This window comes from Falco rusticolus, chromosome 1 (assembly GCF_015220075.1).
Source record: "Falco rusticolus isolate bFalRus1 chromosome 1, bFalRus1.pri, whole genome shotgun sequence".
In the NCBI taxonomy this organism is placed as follows: Eukaryota; Metazoa; Chordata; class Aves; order Falconiformes; family Falconidae; genus Falco; species Falco rusticolus.
Genome location: NC_051187.1, coordinates 100,570,710 through 100,590,971, shown reverse-complemented (window position 1 = coordinate 100,590,971; position 20,262 = coordinate 100,570,710). Strand labels below are relative to the sequence as shown.

The following is a 20,262-nucleotide window of genomic DNA, read 5'->3' as shown; positions in this document are numbered from 1 at the left end:
TTTCCTCAACTGAACAGCCTGCCCTGCCTGCCGCAAGTCTTCTGTTTCCCCCAACCTGCTTTTTTTCACAGCAAAAGAAGTTGAAACTTAACATGTGTGCCTAGCTGTCATTTGAATGTATTTTGAATATTAGAGCCAGTTTTTTACCACCGAGCTGTACCCAGTGACCCTGTTGCCCAAGCAACACTGGCAAAACCACCCTGGTAGGGTTTCCTGGGAAGCCCCAGCAGCCCCGCACTGCTCACGCCGCAGGCAGCGCGGCTGCAGGTGTGCAAGTCACACCCCAAGAAGCCATTTGGCCAAAAATTTGGCTGAGTTCTGATATGTTCAGATTTACTCTCTGCATTTGAATTGCCACACTTTTTGAGCACATCAGTTCTACGGCTCAGGGAAAGCTGCATAATTACAGAGACTAAAATAATGTGCTTCATAGTTCGTTCCCAGTGAAAAGTGCCTTTTAGCTTTGGCAGTCTGGAAATAACCAGGCTGTGAAATTTGGAACCGTTTTATTTTTTCACAGCACCAAACCAAATCCCCCTGTTATTTTATCCTCTCTCCAATCTCATTTTAAAAATCAGCCAGCTTTCAGTGGCCTCACATCTTGCACCGGCTCTAGGATGCACAATCAAGAGTATATCACGCCACCCCTAAATCCCCTGTGCATCCCATATTGTCAGCTCAGCCATCTCAGGAAAGCCTACCCACTCTGCTTCACTGAACTGCCTGCAAACCTTGAAGTCTTCATTTCATAATACACTGAAACAAGCCTTGTGAAGCAAATACAGAGGAGATGGGGTTTTCAGTTGCAGCGCGATTCTGGAGCACATCTTCGTCTGGCTTTGTCTGATGCAACAGCTCTCTGGAGCCTTCTGGTTTCTGATTCTGGCATCTCACAGCAGAAACCAGAACACAGTCACTGCTCTTCAACACATAAAAACAGCAGCATGAACTGTTGTAAACAAAGATTAACCCACAGAGAAAAAAGACCATTTAATAAGAACATACTGGCAAAAATCTGTCTTAAAAAGAAGTTGAAACCAGGTAGTAAATTCATTAGTGGAATGGGGACCGCAACACAGTTGTCTGCAATTGTAACAGATTTGAAGATTCACAACGTGACATTTTGCATGTGATCTTTAATGTTCAAACAGTAACAACTGCTACTTTTAAATTAGGGTTACAATACCCAAAACTTTCAGTGGAGAGGCATTGCAACAGCTGAGATGCAGAAACATATTTCTTCCAAAAGCAAAAGGTTTTTAACTGAGGACTGCAAACACCTAGCCACTTGTGTAACTCTGCCTAAGTATGATGCAGTTCAGGTTCTTCTACAAACATGTCAGTTTTAGTGTTTGGGGGGCGCAAAGGCTTTGCAATCAACAGCTGAAGAGAAAAAGAAGTAGGAAAGAGAAGAGTACAGGAAAGATGGGCAGTGATGGAGCTCTCGTCTTGTGTGCTCGGGTGCAGAAACTTGTAAAGATTTAAAACTGATATGAAAACCTCACACAAGACTGGTATGCTTTTATGACCATAAGCCTCCCTTACAATCAAGTTGATGAGTGGTAAATATTCACCAGCTTGGGAGCTGGCAGGATGATCACAACATCAAGTCTCCTGTGCACCACTGCTATTCAAGGTGCCTGCAATGCAAATACTTGCTCACCTACATCACAGATGAGCATCATCTCTGGGATTCATGGAGGGGAATGACTTAATTTGGAATTTCTCTTTATAGAGAAGCTTAGAGGCAGCACAGGGTATGGAGAAGAGCACCCTTTTCGGAGGCAAATTGTAGGTAGGTAAGATCTGAGCTATAGCTTATTTGCTTAGTAGGGTAACTCCTGAAGTCCCACCCTGCATTTGAATCAGATAAGCCACTGCATCCATTCCTGTTGAGACACATGAGCTGGGGCTCAGTCAAAACAGACACAAGTGATTCTCTCAGGATCCGTGGAGACTGAATCATCCTACTGTGCTATATGCCATCTTTCATGGCACCATGCTATTAGCCCCTCAAAGATCAGTTCTTACCTAACTGAATGACAGGGAAAGGGAGAAGAAAAATCTTGCTGTACTAAGAAATCCTCCAAGGGACTTCTATGGCAGCAGAAACCTTGGGATGGGACAGATCTGCAAGATCTGAGAGATGGTGCAGAGCAGAGGGGACAGATAACCTGAGGGGAGAGGAACACCACAACTCACAAGGAACGTACAGCATTGCATGTTGACCCCACTCCATCTTCTAGCAGAGTTCTCTTACACATCTGGAGATTCCACCTTCTTAGCCTGGCTTTCTGTGCAGAAGAGTAAGTTGACCCGAGTAGGTATATCAGGATTTGACTTGCCAGGCTCCTCAGGATGAAAAGCTTGTTTCTGTCTTATTTTGATACAACCCAGGCAGTTATACTTAGTATGCGAACTCAGGGAGGGGAAAAAATTATTTACCCATTCTAAATACATGCATTCAGCATTGCCATGTAATTAATTTGTTTCTATAGTAGGTGACTGGTTTCATTAACATCACTGTTTCAAAAAGAAGTGTACCATAAATACATAAGAATTTTAGTGCTCATGAAAAAATACCTTTCATCCTTAGAGACTGAAATCTTTTGCCTCCAGAATTACAGCAGGGGCAACAGAGGTGATGACAGCACAGATTCATCTCTGCCACCCCAACCATATGTCTAACCCAGTCCTGACTGCAAGACAGCCCTTCTGGAGTCACAGTCAGGTGAGCTCTAGGAAGAATCAGGTTAGGTTCCTCCTCTTCGTCCCATCTTTGACCACATTGCTGAGGAACAAGATGAAGATAACACAACTAAATCTCACTAAGCCACATTACAGCTGTCAAATGTCACTAAGTATCCTATACTGGACATACTGGATTTGATTACTGTTACACAGAGACTTGAGCGTCTGTAAGAAGTTCTAGGCTTGCCTGCAGGCCATTTATTATATGGATAGGACAATCTGCTTCTGTGGTTAGCTAAAGGAAGAACCTCCAAAATATGAAAACAAACTGTCAGGATTTTGCAACAATGTATACAAGAGTCTTTTAAATAGAATACACAGTGGTCAGATTTTATACACTAAGTTCTTAAAGTAAAAAAAAAAACAACCTCCACATAGACAGATGTGTCAAGAGCTGGGGGTTGATCCAGGCAGAAGTTTGTCATTAAATAAATGCAGACAAACCAACAAACAGAACATCAACAGGAAAACCAACAAAATCAGCACAGTCGTCGTCTGCATGTCTCCAGGCTGGGCCTGCTCCAGTCCAGGTTAGCAAAGTCCAAACACAGGCTTGTGAACCAGGGCATGTACTTGCACCTTTCATTTTTCAAGACAGTGCCCACGTGTGTGCGTGGGGAGCAGATCAGGTAGAGAGCACACCTGTCTCGCTAGGGGTACCTGCACTGCGCTCCTGCCAGCAGTCCTCCTTTGAGTCACCTCCCATTCTCTCTGCCACAGCATCTTTGTGCAAAGACAGAAGGAACGAGCATGGGCAAAGCCACTGCTGCTAGTCCTCAAAAGATCTTGCACTCGTTAATGGAGAAGAGCTTCCGCCTGTTCTGCCTCTTGGCTTGATTGACTGCTGTCCGCACAGCGTACTCAAACACCTGCTGCACGCCCCGGTTGCTGAGGGCAGAGCACTCCAAATAGCCTTTGGCTCGCACGTCCTGGGCAAGCCGCTTCCCATCTATCGGGCTGATGCAGGAGGAACTGTAGGGCCCTGTGTCACGCTGGTCAGTCTGAGTACCCACCACCAAAACAGGAATGCGGGGCAAATGGCTACGGATCTCACCGATCCATTTGTTCCTCAGGTTCAGAAAGGAATTGTGGTTTGCCACCGAGTAGCACATTAATACCACATCTGCCTGTTGGTATGAGAGGGGGCGAATGCCTTTGAAGGCATCACTGCCGGATGTGTCCCAAAGACCTAGGCTAATCTGTGTACCATCCATGAAGACATCCACGCCAGTGTTCTCATACACGGTGGGTCTGTAGTCATCTGGAAAAGTCTCAGAAGTGAAACGTACCAAGAGAGATGTTTTCCCCACTGCAGAGTCTCCCACCAGCACACACTTGATTGAATCCAGCATTTTGTTAATGCCCAGGGCCAAGAGCACCGTCTCCGTGCAGCAGGAGTGAGATGGAGAGATGCAGTGGTCTCAGAGGCTTTCTAGATAACTTCCATTTGGTGAGAAACCATCCAAATCTCTTTACTTCTCAAGACTTGATTGTGCCGCTTGAGTCTAAAATCCCCTTTTCTCCCACACGGCTCTGTGGTGCTGTCGATTTTAATTCTTCAGTGAGTCAAATGATGTTTCTAGAAGAGTAAAAATAAAATGTAACATTTATAACCCACAGAGAACAAACAATTCTTCAAGATAAAGATGCCCAGACACGTCTTTGGACAGCCATGGGGAGTACCCCACATCGAGGATGCTGAACCTTACCGCTCCCTCTCAGCCGGCTGCGTGTGCAACAGCCATTCACGTAAAGAACATTCTTGCTGCTCCACAGGGGCTAACAGTCCTATTGTCTCTGTCACTCTCCACTGATGCCAACTATTTTTTCCCTCTAATTGTCTAAAAACCTAATCAAATCAATTTAACTTTGGTATAACTGCTACTAACCTGTTTTCAGTGAGACATTTCCTGCCTCCAGCTTCCACCAAGACTGACAGAATCCTGAATTCCTCTCAACTAATCAGTCCAAATTCCCTTGAAAATGTACACATGCTGTCTAGAGGTAGTCAAGAGAAAAAAAGCCATTCACTAACCAACCAGACTATTGCAGCAATCCTATAATGAACAGTAACACAGAACCACTTGTGACAACGAGGAAGCAAAAACTTTAAGTGTGAGTCTCAAGCAACACGAACCTTAACAGTTTTCAAAAGCAATGAAGGATTCACAGCAAAACTACAAAAAAGTTCAAATTTTTTCTTATTAATCACTTTCAACAAGCAAGAAGCACAAGCCAGAGAAAGCTATGCCACCAGTGCTTACTCCAAACGATTTTGTTCGAAGGGGACACAGCTGTCCTGACATTTACTCTGTTGTAAAACTGAACTGAGAGTGCCTCTTCAGACTATGTAATTGCTTTTGAGTTCTTGCCAGCATTCAGTCAAATTTTCCTATTTTGAAAGCATTTCCCCACTAGCTGTGTGCAAGATTCACTGCTCGCACAGGGCAACACACAAGATGCTATGAAAATCAGTAACTGCAAAACTGAAGGCAAATTAGTTCTGCTCAATAAAAGTAACTAAGAGACATATCACAGCATGATTCCAAAATGTTGTGTGTATATTATACAAATAATATAATTCTGTCTCCTTCATATATGAAAAGAGAAGTCACAGCTTGAGGTTATTTGCCCAGAATTAAGTGATGGCCACAAAAAGCATATATTCTATGTTACCATAATGTTCTTCAGTTTCACCACCCTACACCCCCACCCCCCATATTTCTAGTACACTCACAGCTCTGGCTTACTCCACAAAAGGGAATAACAAAGGAAGAGAAAAGCACTAGACAAGCTTAAAGAGAACATTCTACAGGCGCTGACAACTGCTGCTGGCAACTCCCCTGCTTTCCTTTTGCAGTGAGGCAGCATCCTACCTCCTCTCATGCTGCCGGCACACCTGCATCTCTCCCACCCGATGCACCAGCTGAAAGAAGATGTGTCAGCGGCTTGGCCAGAGCCTGTTGTTTTATAGAGGTGGCACCAAGCCTGTGGGCAGTCCTCGTGTGTACTTGAGTTACGGGTATCTAGAGGAGTCATTGCAACAGATGGTGCTTCCTGGTCTGCCAGCGCGGCTGTGCTCTCACCATCTCAGCTCGTTTCTAGGAAGTGGGATGGAGGCTGAGGCTGCTTCGTGGCATTCCTGGCTGCCGGGAAACAAGCTGCTCCATTAATTTAAGATTTGGTGGCAGCAACTGGAAATTTGCTTTTAAACATTCAGTAGGTCTCTCCTTCTCCGTTCCCCAAACAAGCTCTCAGGGGAATTAAACAGGGTATTTACAAAATACATCTATGAAAAATTCAAAAAGTATATGCAGGATACACAGTCCGATTACTTAAATGCATCATCATCTTTCCTTCAGCGTATTCTACTTCAAAATTGTGTCAGCAGCACAGTTTGAAAACACCACAATTCACCACAAACCAGTGGTGTATGATTCAGACAAATCCTGCATGCTCCCAGGAGAAAGTTAGCAAGTATCAAGTCTCCTTTTCAGAATAAACATTTCTTTGGTGTAAATAGTCCTTAATGCCTTCAGGCTCACTATTTCATGTATATTTGAACATGGAGGGGAAGTAAGGATGTCCGAAGCATGACTTTTGCCAGAACAGAAAAAGACAGATGGTACTCAGCTTGGTGATCACCAGGTCTTATTATGTTGGCTATCTTGAAAGAAAGTAAATAAATCATTAAAGACTGAAAAAGAAATTAAGGACTAGTGAATATGACTAGCCAACACACACACAATAACAAAAGCTGAAATATTCCACCATGACAGTGGAGAATTGTTTTCAAAGCAAATTATGTTGTTCTACAATTCATTAATGAATAAAAATTAACGGTATATAACAAGGTCCATATTCTGGTCCTGTGGGTAGATTGCAGTCAGTGGTCCTGATCTTACTTTTGTTCACAGCCATGTGGAGTTCATGTGCCTCCATATATAGCTGGGACTACATATGTGAATATTGAAGATGTATTTTTAATTATGCACATAACCTGTCCCTGCTGCAGCCTGAGGGTAAGAGCTGTATCATTGTATTAAGATAATTATGCAAGTTCACCTCAATTAATGTAAAATTATTTAGATTAAACATCAATAGAAAACAATGTCCTTTAAAAGACAGGCCAGTACTGGGCACTTTTACACCTCAGTATACATCCAGTTGTGTAAATATTTGCAAAAGCTTTGGTTTCTTTCTCTCCTATTATATGCTATCGTCTTGATCTGACAGTACAGCATGGCACGCTCATTAAAAGACTACACAAAATCTTCTGATCACAGATGGTTCAGTGCAAGCTGCCAGTGGTTTCTTTTTCCAAAAAAATATTTGCTTTTCCGAATTTCACTAACTTTATGAAGTCCATTTTGGATCTGGAATTCCAGATATAAACCTGTATCTTCTTTTACACTACTTTGGTTTATGTTTTAATCACTGGTAACAATAGAAGATTTTATTTGAATAATAATATTATAAAAGCTCTAACCTTATTAAGTATAAGATTATATGTCTAGTTCTGATACAATTATTCTGAATAGTGACCTTTAATAAACTTTGGGATTAACCTCAAAGAAAATTCTTGCACAGTATTAGATAGAGCACTGCGTTTTCAACTGTATCACGTTGTCTGTGTAACTAATGGAACATTTATTTTCTTGTTCCCTCTGTTCATGAGAAGCCATACAACAGCCGCTCTCTGGGCACTGCCTGTGCTGCACCTCAGCAATCTCATGCAAGTAAATGCCTCACACTAGATCATGGCTGAATGTGACGCTGTTACCAGCCTGTAATGCAAGGGGACGGGAGGAGGAATGCAGCAGCACTAAACTCTTTGCAGATGGAGGATTCCCATGAATATGTGGAGGAAACCCATGAAAAACTAATCTAGTATTTGTTGAAACAATTCTACTAACAAAGGGAAGCAGGACTGCTTGTATCAGAGGAGGTAAGTTTATCAACTGAACCAAACAGGATTTTCACTTATGCCAGGAATGTCTTTGGCATCTACTATAAGATCACTGTGAGCATGGCTCACTAGGACTAAACATCTGCAGGGGATGAACAGTGTCTTACGATAGGGGAAAATAAACTCAGGAACGTCTAATTTCAAAACCTGTCTCGGATATTGATAGTGCACCCTCAGTTAAGATGGGATTTGAAAGGAATTAGCTCATACGTAAACAAACCATGCAGGCTTTTTAAATCAGGCAGTCACAAAGTGCTTCAGAGCGTTCAAGCAATTAACATGCTAACTATTATTGCCATTATCCGGTCCCTACCACAATTACATCTCAGTGCAGTTCCTGTTGATATCAGGATAAGAGCAAGCTAATTTTTCAGTTTGAGCACTGTGTATACTATCTCTTGAAGAGACCTGACATTGAGAGGAAATAAGAATATTTATGCTAATAAAAAAAGTTCAGAACCACTGGAGGGACTTCCACTTGCTGGGCAGTGCATATATTTTCTTTGCCTGCCTACATTACACCAGTAAGTCCCACCTCACGCAGAGGTGGGGTCTGCAAAACAGTGCCTGCAGTTCTTCTTGGTTGTGTTGATTGTAATCGCTGCTCTTTCTAACTGCACCACAGACACATAAAAACTCTCCATGCATCTCTTAGAGGCTGTCAGGGAGAGGAAGGAGACATGGAAACTACACCCAATGACCGGAACAGTGTGCAGCTTTACACCTTCAACTCTGTGGGTGCAGTCAGCACTGCAGGGCACAGACAGGGCCTAGGAACAACTCCTGCGAACAAAAGGAGAGGGAAGAGGAGGAGAAGGAAGACCGACAAGAAATCAAGACGGGGCAGAGGTGCTGTTGCCTGGTTAGGGGCAGCACCCAGAAGATGCAGCAGGGAGAAAACTGGCCTCTGTCATGGAGACACCATGGCCATTGTGGATCCAGTCTGGATGCTCAGCTAGATCACCAGGTTGCCAAGTCCATGCCACCTTGTTTTCAACTCTGTGGATGAGTTGTACTTGCTCCATTCAGACACAAACCTCCAGGACTGCTGCACGAGCCTTTGCTGCCACAGCACAGGGCTCCTGAAAACAAATACATCGGCCGTAGTCCATCTGGAGACTGCAGCTGGTCTGCAAGAAAATGGCCCCTCGCTGCGAAGTTTCCTGTCACGTGTTCATTAAGCTGATGCTCTGATATTTGCCTTAGCTGCTTCCGGGTTTTTAAACTCATTTTCAGATGGTTTTGATCTACAGCACCAAGTGGCCCTGTCTTGCCAGTCTAGGAAACAGCCTCCCACTGCCTCAGACAGTGTCAGCGTTTCAGTCTGCAGGGGCATTCGGTGCTGGTACCACTGCCGTGAAGGAGAACTGGCTCACAGCCCATACCTCTGCCAGGTGCTGCAACTTTTCCCCAAACTGCTCCACCAAAAAATCTGCATTCAACTCATTCACTTTCCAAGCATGCTACCACAGGGGACATCTTTATCCTCTGGCCCAAGAGCAAGATGGCAGGTTATTTCAGATTCAGCCGTCTGGTATATTTACAATACTGATGGATTAATTGCCAGGTGATCTCTCAATGTGTTTTTATATTTTCAAGAATTAAGAGGATGCCTAGAAGTTTGGATGCAAGCTTTTATAAGGTATTTTATCCTTAAGTACAATCATACCTGCAATAGCTTCCTAAAATTAGAAAAGCAAACAACACTTAATGAACCCATATTTTCAAAGCCAGGATGTCTTGTCATCTCAAAGACAATCTTCTTCCAGCATTTAAAAAAACTGCAGACATAACAACATAGAAACTTGTCTTTCAATCCCTTATTTACAGAACTGAAATCCTGTTCTTGTTTTAAAATTTCAGTGCTTTGTTTTGAAAAAACCACAAAACTAAATTATTTTTTTGAATTTCTAATTTATGAAGTATAAAGAAAATGGAAAACCACTTTCATAGAAGCATTTGCAAAGTATCACTTCTGGATCAAGACAAGAAAATTTAAACCTTAGTTTCCTTCTTTGGCAGTTTTAACAACTGAAATTGAAGAAAAGGATTTATGATCAAATATTCAGTCATCCTGCCAACCTTATTATTAGCAACAGAACTCAAGTCATCAGATTTAAAGGAAATTCCCTCATATTGAGACTGTGGAATCTTGCTATAAAGTAACAACTAATACAGACCAATGTTATTTACAAGATGAAATGAGATGTGAAGTCCTAGTAAAGGGATGAAAGCTTTCTGTATAAGAAAATACATATTTACACATGCTTACGCACTGCACATACACATAAAGCAGTATAATGCAATATCTTAAATAAAAAGTTGCTAGTTTATTACTTTGGTAATAGTATCTACAATGAATATATATAAGCAATGGATAATGGCATGTCAAAAGATCTATTCAATTTACTACAGTCACTGAGAACTATTTAACTCTCATTTTAATCATCTGATTAGGTAAAAGAAATATTTATCTACAAGAACCCTTTAGCTGTGACTAATCACACCTTGATCCAGCTACTTACAAATTAAACATGAACACAAATCATTAGAACCGCTCCAAAACCTAACAAAAAGTCTGTAGGACTGTCATGCATTGATCCTAAATTCAATAGAAGTCAATGAGATCTTGCAGTGCTAAGTACCTTCAAAATTCAGGCCATGAGTCTGAAGCCATTTTTCTCCACATGCTTATGGCATGACGTGGTAAATTACAGACTATGTGGTATTCGCGGCACTATGGGTCATTTTCAAAAGTGACCCATTTTCAGTATAAATGTCGCATCCTCTCCAAATTAAAATTTGGGTAAATTGAGTGTAGGAAAGCAACAGCTCATGTGCTGTTCTCAGTCTGATCCAGTATCTTCCAAAGTCAGCAGCATGTCATGCCCAAAGCTTGTGCTTACAGAGCATTTCCCTTCTGCAAGATACTGGGTATGTCACCTTTATTTCCCACCCTGCCCTGTGGTAATTTTTCTTCTCTGCTCTTAAACAGAAAAGAATTTCTCCTTGAATCTCACCACAGATGCAACCATACATGGAGCAGCTGGTGTGCAAATGCCACACATGTGTATGTTCAAGCACAGAAGTTCATCAACCATCTGTCTGCGTTCCCTCGTAGTCTCTGGTTTTGTACACACATCCATACACACACACACATATATATATATATATATATGTATATATATATATATATTCATCACTGACACAGAACTGCTTTTGGGTCCAGATGGTGATACAAATACACTTGCAGATGAACATGGATGAAGTGCTACGCACTGACTATAGTGCTATCACATGTACCTATGCAAGGTCGCTCTGCCTATCAGAATGGACTCACAATTAAAAAGCAAATTTCCACCAAAGTCTAACTGCACTGTAGCCAAACAGAAGGACTGGTATTACAAAATGCGTTATATTTAAGTAACTGACTTCAATGAGACTACTCTGTGTGTAGAATTATTCACATGTGGAAATGTTTGCAGCTTTGGGCCCCAAACCACCTCAAACTTTTGATGCCACATCCTCTTTTAACACAGTTCACCTTTCTTGAAGTTTGAGACAAACCAAAAAGGCACTTAAAACATATTTTTGTGGATTTTTTTTTTTACAGGTTTAACTCTTCAAAATCTCCCCAGAGTTTTTTTGGCTGACAAATTGCAAAGTACTCTTTTATTTACAGCCTTCAATAATGATTGTGTTCCAGGAAGCCTAGCCCTTTCTCTGTTTTTGTCTAGGCTTTTTTTTTAACCATCTGCAGATACAGGTATAATCATCATGAAGTATCAATTTCCCTTTCATACACAACTAATACTTTTTAGTTTTAAATAAGCATTTGTAATTTCTTGCAGAATGATGCATTATTTACTAGAATGAATGCATAGAAGTGTATATGCATGTACACACAAAAAATTATTGAAAATAAATCAGCATAGATTTAAAAACAACTATTTCAATAATGAATCTTTAAATTCATGTACAAAAAATGTGACATCCATATGTACATGCATGTGTGTTTGTATGTCTAGATACATATAAAGACGTGTGTATATGTATATATTCATCCATTTGCAAAAGACTTTGCTACAGATTGCTATAAAAAACAGATACATATTCAGGGCAAGATATCTTACCATCATTTGAAAACCTGCATATATAATTTGTGTCAAAGAATGGGTGCATTATTAAAATTACCATGGTCTTTAAATTACTTTATTTCTACATTATGGGTATGATGTGTATTTGCATACACATGAGCAGAAATGACTGCTGTGCTAAATCTGCATTTGCAATAACCTAGGTATATAACTGATAAACAAAGTCTTACACATATAAATAAATTACATAGTCACACATTGTAAACAATTATATTTCTACTGTGTATGCAGCTGTTCAATTTTTTAGATGCATCTTTACAATATGTTATGAAGATTTATTATTAAGAAGATGCATGGATTTAGATTAAATCCCACAGATGCATAACATGGTAAAATGTTAAAACTAACAATCCAGCAACTCCATGTATGCACTTGCATTTGCAGGCAAAAGGGCTTCCTCTTTCAGAGCCTGTGTCAAGCCCACCCCAGTGGAGAGGGCTGACTTCTGCGTGGTTCGGCTCTAACCTGGGGTAGGACTGCACTCCCCTCCTTTGTTTGCACAGTACCTGATCTTCTTGACTGGGTCCCTTAAAACACTACCAAGTAATCAATATTAAGTGTAGCTAAAAGCTAATATATGAAGAATACAGGTGATACAACACCCTCCTCGGTGCTAAAAAAATTGTTCTACCATTTCTCCACTGCCCTCCATAGATCCCTGTTTCAGAGGTAAATTCAGGTTTGACTTTGCTCTGGTTTTATAAAATGCCTACCGCAAAATAAGGAGATTGTCAAGCCCAGATCTTCTCCCCCTGAGTTCAGGGGGAGGAGAAGGAGGTTCTCCATGTTCATTAAGTTATGTATTTACTTAAGTTTTATTTCAGTGGGAGTTAAAAGGCGGATGAGGAAAATATTGGTTAGAATGTAATGAGCCAGTGTTTGATAAAAGATTATTTTTGCATGTTTTGCAATAAGAATAAAATTTGTTGAATGTATAGGTGTTTTGTGCAGCAAATAATGATGTTTTCGTTGATCAAGCAATTCACATGTAATTGTAGTGACTTCTTGCTAAAAAATACTGTTGGGTTTTTTTATTTGGGAAGAATGCATACTTGTTTCATGTCACTGTTCAGTTTTGCTGTGATGAATATTAAACCTTGCATTACTGAGCAAAGCTAGTAAAGTAGCACAACAAATAATTTGGTTGGTTGTTTTATAATGCTGAGAAACTGGCTGATAATTTTAGCTTTTCCCCTTAGAATTGCCAGCAATAAAAAGCTTTTTCTTGCCTCTGTAGGCATTAGACTGTTTAAAATCACAGTCTAGATTTCAGCCAGAGAGAAACTGCCATCAGTTAAGTTTATTCTTACATTTTGTGTGTGCATGAACGTACATTAAAATGTTAAAAATTTGGAGAGCTCACTTGGAAATAATTTCAATCACTTTGCAAGAAGAGTGTGTGATACAAAACATACGATTACCATAGTTTTTCCTGCATTTGTTGATTTAAGGTCTTTATCCTTTTGATTTTTTTTAAAAATTAGAAAAGGAGTTGCCTTCCACAATCTATCGCACAACTCAGTTCATGCACTGTATCTGGCACAAGGATAAAATAAGAGTTAATATGTATTTACAAGACAGGTAGGAAAATATTTTTTCTCTCTATGTAGCCTCCCTAGAATTCCTTAATTCCTTGTATTAAATTAAATTAAACATAATAAATGGGCATGCGTACTTGCCTACATCAAATTGCCTATGTCCTCTGCACAGCTGTGATTAAAGCTCCATTTCAAATGAAAGTGCTGTCAAGATTTCTGGGTTTTTTTCTGGAATTAGCACAAGTTATACCTGGTGGTTCAGATTTTGCATTGACTTCTATCTTACACCAACCATATGCCTGAGCAAAATAGGTATTTCAGGACCTGTTTTCCTTTACTTTTCTCCAATTCTGGTATAACCTTAATCTCTTGTCATTTTTATATAAAACATATAATACTGCAGACAGCACTGGCTCATATGGAATAGCTTAAGAGGAGAAAAGCCTCTACTCCTTACCACCAAAGGTAATATATAAATCCTTCTCACTCATTCTTCAGCTTGGTATTTTGAAGAGCCATTTCAGATACTTAAAGCTGACACCTATTTGGCTTTCAGGTGGTTTAAAGATCATGCAAATCCCCACACTACGGTAAATCTTAATGCAAAGTTTCTGGTTTTTTAGTGGGAAGCATAGAAAGTTTTCCTTGATTTTCTTGATTTTTACATATTTTGCATTAAGATCATCACACATACAAAAAGAGAGATATTTCAGGAGAGCTATGTTTGAACATTCCAAGAACATTTCCCGTGCTTTATTTTTGATTGAAACTCGGAGATATTTTGCCCAACAGCTTTTCAACCAGAATAAAAACTCCACTGAAATATACATGAATTTAAAAAACTGCATTTAAACTGATGGAAACAAAAGAAATCACACGCGGCATTTTAAAGACAAGTTTTATAATTATTTTTCTAATGAGAAAAACGCAAGCACACAGATAATGAGAGGAAGTTAATAGATAATTCAGTATGTCATTACTTCAATAACTTTCAACTCTAAAGACTTTACCAATTTTTAAAGACAGTCATTTAATGAAAAAATAAAAAAGGCAAGCTGCAAACTCTGTGTCCACTGGCATGACTATCAGCAAAAGGAAATGGTTTTCTTGCAAAAATGAGAGGTTTCATACTCTAATGACCACATGCACAGGAGACAACCAAAACAGACTCCTAACTCCATAGGGGTCTTGGTCTCACACTTCTATATTAGGAGAGCCAGTCTCATCTGTAGTTTGACATAAACCGGAATAACCTGCAAAAGCAACTCACTGTCACTCATGAGGAAAAGAGGTATCACCAAATGGTACAACAGCCTCAAACGGGGCAAGTGTCAGTTATTGAGATTGTTATTCCACACTCACACTGGTGTGTTACAAGTGGCACCATGCACAGTACGTAACCACAGCCCTTCGTGCCAGCTTCTGCCAGGAGAGGTGATTCATTCGCTTTCCGGCACATGCTGGGTCTTTCCTGTACGATAGGTGACCATGGCCCCCTGTTAGGGAAACCCCCAAACCATAGCAGAATCCTCATGTGGTTTCCAGCGGGTTCAGGTAAAGAAAAGCATGCCAAATTCAGACCCACCCTCATCCCTTAGGAATTCACACTACTTTTTGGCTTCTGTAACCAAAAACCAAATGTGATTCCTTGTGCAAAAGAACTGTGACGGAGACACGGCAGCAAGCCATTGTGCAGGGTGGGAAAGATCAAAGAATCTGCAACAAACACCAGGCACAGCCACAAGCGGGGCTAGGCACAAGCAAATACTCCTGTACTCGCTCTGCGAGGAACACATGCACACAGTAAGTGTTCAGACCGCGTTCCCAGCTATCCTTCAGCTGCTGTGCCAGCCATGACGGCGATCCTCCATCACAGCCTCCAGCAGAATGTGACTGCTGGGACCGATGCTCCCTACTACTTTGGCAGCTGCTCATTTTAGACCCAATACATCAAGGTTTTGTACCCATGACTTCCAGTACTCACGCTTACTGCTGCATTACAGAAGTTTTGCTGGCTCCCCTTCTACTGTAGACTGACGCTTTTGGTGGATTAGGAAGGTTTTCCAGTTCTTCACTGACATAAGAATTGAAGCACAACTAAATTCTGCTATGCGCATATGAAATGTATTATGGAGAAGAGCTAACGGTAGGTTACAGCCTACAAATTCTGTTGTTACATCCCATTGGTGTATTTGTGCGATCCTGTCCAGTATTTTAAAACCATAATGCTTTAATAGTGGGCTTGAGACAGCTGCAGACAACTTTATTTCTTAATTACTGCACTGGGGTTATCCCAAGACATTTTTCAGCTGTAAGCTGTGCTTATAGCATGGAAACATTTGAAAACTGATTTAATAAAACTACACACCACTGGCCAAAAAGTGAGAATCTAATTCAGAAATTATGTTAAGCCGTGTAGCGTGATGCCTGAAATGTCACATTAAGGCTTTGAAAAAGGCAAGTTTCACAGTTACTTCTTTTATTTCTTTTCCATAATCAAAAGCATTATAAAAACCCTGCAATTTTTCAAGTTATGGTCAATGCCAAATCAAATTAATCACTTGAATGTTGCATGGAGTAACATTCAACCGCTTCTTAATGAAAACTACAGAATCACAGCACCAACATTTTACAAAGAAAACTGGGGGTGTTTCCTTTAGAGAGAGGAGGTATTTTTCATTGAAAATCCTTTTCATTCAAAGCTCCAAACCCAGCTATTGCTATGCATCTAGAGCTGCACAGCAAAAGTAAGAGGAGAAACAGCAGAAGCTCTTCTCCCTGCCTGGACGTCCTCTCAACTGGTTATCAGAAAGTGTCACCGAGAAAAGCTCCTCGGGAGCTTCTGCTAGTGTAGATTGACTGCTCTGCAAGACAGGCCAGAGGCACAGCCTGCAAGACCGCCACCACAATTTCTGCTCGTTTTCTATGCGCTCTGGGTATACTGCAAAGCATCCACTTACAGCTTTAAGGATTTATATGGCTTGTCCCTCACTGTATGAGAGATTGCCTCCCTGATATCACTGGCACTGCCAGCTGTTACCAGCTGATGTGACTTCAGCATCAGTCTCTCAGTTCCTGGGTTAATGCAGCAGGGAGTGTGCTTTCATCCCCAAATTAACACTCACAGTGAAGCAGCTGAGCCAGAATCTGTTAAACTTCTACATATAAACACTTCCTTGAGAAAGCTGGTCACCCAGCTGGAAAAGCATTTTTAGTAGCTATCTGGAAGTATAGCTCCAACTTCATGGTTTTACTGTGCTGTGTGTTGATACAGGGACTGTCCTCTGATATAGGCAATCATGTGAGGCCTGATGCTCTTCTGCCATGAGACCATCTCACACTGCTTTGGCATGGTGAAATTCCCTTAAAATGGGATTAAATGACAGCAATTTACAGCCACTTTGCACTGCCAATGGACTATGAATTTGTGTCTTGCTATACATGAAAATCAAGTCCATTTTTAAAATTTTAATTCTTTGCTCTGGAACTTAGTAAGTACAGATCACTTATAAAACCAAGAATCTCTATACATACAAAACTACCGTTTTTCCTGGTTTGCAGTACCTAATCTAGTGAATATAAGGCTTGGTATTATGCCCCAGCAAGGCCTGCTCCCTCAGCTTTGTAGGAACCAAAGATGGGGCTTTTCTACCCTGCGGTTACTGCCCCAGTCTCAAACGTGGCATTCACATCGAGTCTGTACCCACTTTCTCTGGACTTGCATGATACATCTTCAGATCTGTCTATGAAAAACGAGACTAAAACCCATTCTAAAGTTGAGTAAGTATACGTGTATGTTTTTTTCTACTGGAACATTTGTAAACACCCACTGATGTAAATGGGGTTTGGAAATATGAAATACAAAGCAGTACAATGCAATGCACTATCCCACCTTATTCTGACAGCAGCAGCAGCAGACAGGCATGTACTGATACCAAAAAAACGCTGACAGATGTGCCCAGTAACACCTAACTAATTTCACGTACCCTACCTTTTTCCTCTGCAAGTATTTTCTTCAGCATAAATCCCATGTTAAAGCTGGCCTCCTCCAGATGCCAGGCCCCACTCCCACCCCATCCATAGGCAGAAACACAGCTGAAAGAAGTTAGAAAATCTTAAAGCCACATTCAGATTTTTTGCAGGGACCCATGTCAGAGGGATGGTTTCAGCCTGAATGTGTTTCCTCCTCATTCACCTTTTAGATTAACTGCCTCTGTCTGGCAATGTGACAAGACCATGCCACCACCACTAGAGCATTGTAAGATGCAGGTTTGGTAAGCAGAATCTAGAAATGGTTGTGCACAGATACGCACACATGCACACAAACACATACTGCTCTCTGAGGGTTTCCCACACCATGAGCATGCCATGGTTGGCTCAGAAAGCAGCGGAGAAGAAGCCATGGGGGTGAGATGAAAGCAAAGAATTACAGCCATGCCCATTTAGATGGCAAACAGCCCTTCCATCTCAGAAGGTGGCAGAGACGTTTGGTAGACCTAGTGGAGCCAGACAGCTGCTGGAGCCAGAGCCCGTGACAGATATGTTGGCAAATTAAAAATACTTTGAATCTCACTTCAATCCTAACAACCTAAATTTCACCTTTCTCAAAGTCTCACAATAAAATCTTCACTTAATTTGCTTGGGAACATTTAAGATGAAGCAGAACAGTTTTCTCATAACCATGATGTACTTCGCAAATGGGGAAGAAAGCCATCCTTTGAGGTGTTGCAGGTTTACACATGCCTATCTTTCCTGGGTTCATAGTTTATACGACAGCAAAGGGGGTCAGAATCAGACCCGCCATCTTCAGAGTAATTCCCATATTATCTCTTTTTTCTTACATCAGTTAACGTGGAAAATACTGGTGTGGTGCAGCCCATCACACCCCTCTTCCTACTTTTATACACGGCCTTTTTATACTGAAGTGGAAACAAGCTCTGGAACAAATAAAAATCCAGGAGATACACAACCTGGGGCAGGATTAAATCAGTGTTTAACAGGATATCACAGTATTTAACAGATGGTATTAAAAGTAAAATTGATTATGTGAATCAATTTCCCAAATTTATTAATAAAACTAAAACTAAAGGTACTGAATTTGATTCAGAATATCAATTCACGTTAAGACTTCTAGAAAAAACAGAAAATGCAGAGAACTCACCAGATGTAGGAAGCTGAAAGCGGCTGTTGGAAATAAACGTTATGGAAGACAACTATTCTAGACGAGATAGGGGAAGAAAAAAAGTGGCGTTCTCTGTTCTTGGCTTTTTCAGATGGACTTCTTTTTAGCAGATTAGAACAATTTTATTATTGAGAAGAAAAAAAAAAACCCAACCAAACGAAAAACCAACCCACAACTCAATAGGTAACCAGAGACCACTGCACAAACAGGCCAAAGGAGTCCTGGCGACTGGGTCTAGCTCACCCGGAGGCAGCAGTAACAGCAGACCCAGATAGTGTGACGAGGAACAGCCGAGTGGTTTAGGGTAAGTCAGCTTCCTGGTGAGCGCTCCTCAGCCCTGCCTGTGTGGGTTTTGTTGTGGGCTGGTGTATGAGTGCATATGTCTCTCTCTCTTCGGTGACTATGAGAGCAAATGTAAAAACCTTGAAGATGGGGGAGGGGAGCAAAACATGCAGGCTGCAGAAAGCTTTCCCTCTGCAGTTTGCCGCTCTTACAGCCACCTCCTCTCTGCTGCAGTGGCTAATGGCATAGTGCAGCCCGGCAGCACCTATATGTGCTAGAAAAGGAGCAGATGGACAACGGCCTGGCAGTGCTACATGTAATTCACATTCCAGTAGCATGAACAAGACTTGGGATATTTTTATACAAGCTGTAATATGGCCCTGCCTTTAAAAAAAAAGAGAGCATACACGTTTAGTTGATCTTGTACAAAACCCAAGGCAGGCACTTTTGGGCTGATTCAGCATTGGTTTATAGGGATCTGTTGTAATTCACTGAGGATTCCCCAGTAGCTTAGTTAGGATTGACCTGTATCATTTTACTAGCATGCACGTCCCTTCTTCTGCCAGCACAAGGAGGCTGAGCAAGAGAAGGGACCACAGGCACGGAGACTCCCACCTTTCCCAGTATAGACAATTTGAGCTAGCCAGATTCTCATCACTTCCAGCTTTCCTACTACAACACTGAAAGGAAAGCTCTGATGATAGTTTCAGGATTTCAAACCCCAGGTCTATGGTCTATACCCCAGGAGCTGTAAGCACAAGAGATTGTCCGCTTTTGATGATCAGGCAATCAGACTGCAGGGAGTACATTCCTGTCCCATACTCCTGAAGCAGCCCAGGAGCCCTGGCACAGCAGGAGAGCTGCCCCAGAGCCAAACACCAAGGGCCCTGATAAACAGCTCAGCGGGATGTCTGTTCCTCAGTCAGAGGCATGAGCAGTGGGCTCCCCTGAAGCCTTGAAAGGGGCCCCAGAGGCAGAGAAATGGAACCCAAGTCCTCTTCAGAAAATATTTCAGGCTCGGTGAAGCCATTTCAGAACACCTCTAGCCACAAAGCTGTAGGGCTGGGCTGCCTGATCCAGATCTAAAGCCATGCATTTTTGTTCCTTGCATGATGGGAACTCTCTAAAGACAGCTAATGAATTTGTCCACATTAACATTATGACAGCACAATCCATCCCAGGATAAAGTCACATCACTTCCAAGAATGATTTAAAAAGAACAAAATAAGGCAAAAAGGACACAAAAAGATAATTTATGTTAGATGAAAGGCAAACATAAAAAATAGAAATAGCTGCTGAAAAAATATAACCTGTGTAAACCACTGTAAACCTTCTGATACGATGCTTGAAGAACAGCGCTGCACAGTTAGGCTGGGGAATCAA

At 41.3% G+C, this 20,262-nt stretch overlaps 1 protein-coding gene across 1 annotated transcript; it reads right to left on the bottom strand.

The window, feature by feature from the left end:
• Positions 1-951: 951 nt before the first annotated feature.
• RHOH (ras homolog family member H) lies at positions 952-18,895 on the bottom strand. The gene is made up of 2 exons (XM_037391766.1): positions 18,577-18,895; positions 952-4,330 (listed from the first exon to the last, which is right to left on the bottom strand). Exon 2 carries the CDS (start codon positions 4,101-4,103, stop codon positions 3,528-3,530), a length of 576 nt encoding a protein of 191 aa, XP_037247663.1. The 5' UTR covers positions 4,104-4,330; positions 18,577-18,895; the 3' UTR covers positions 952-3,527.
• Positions 18,896-20,262: the final 1,367 nt, after the last annotated feature.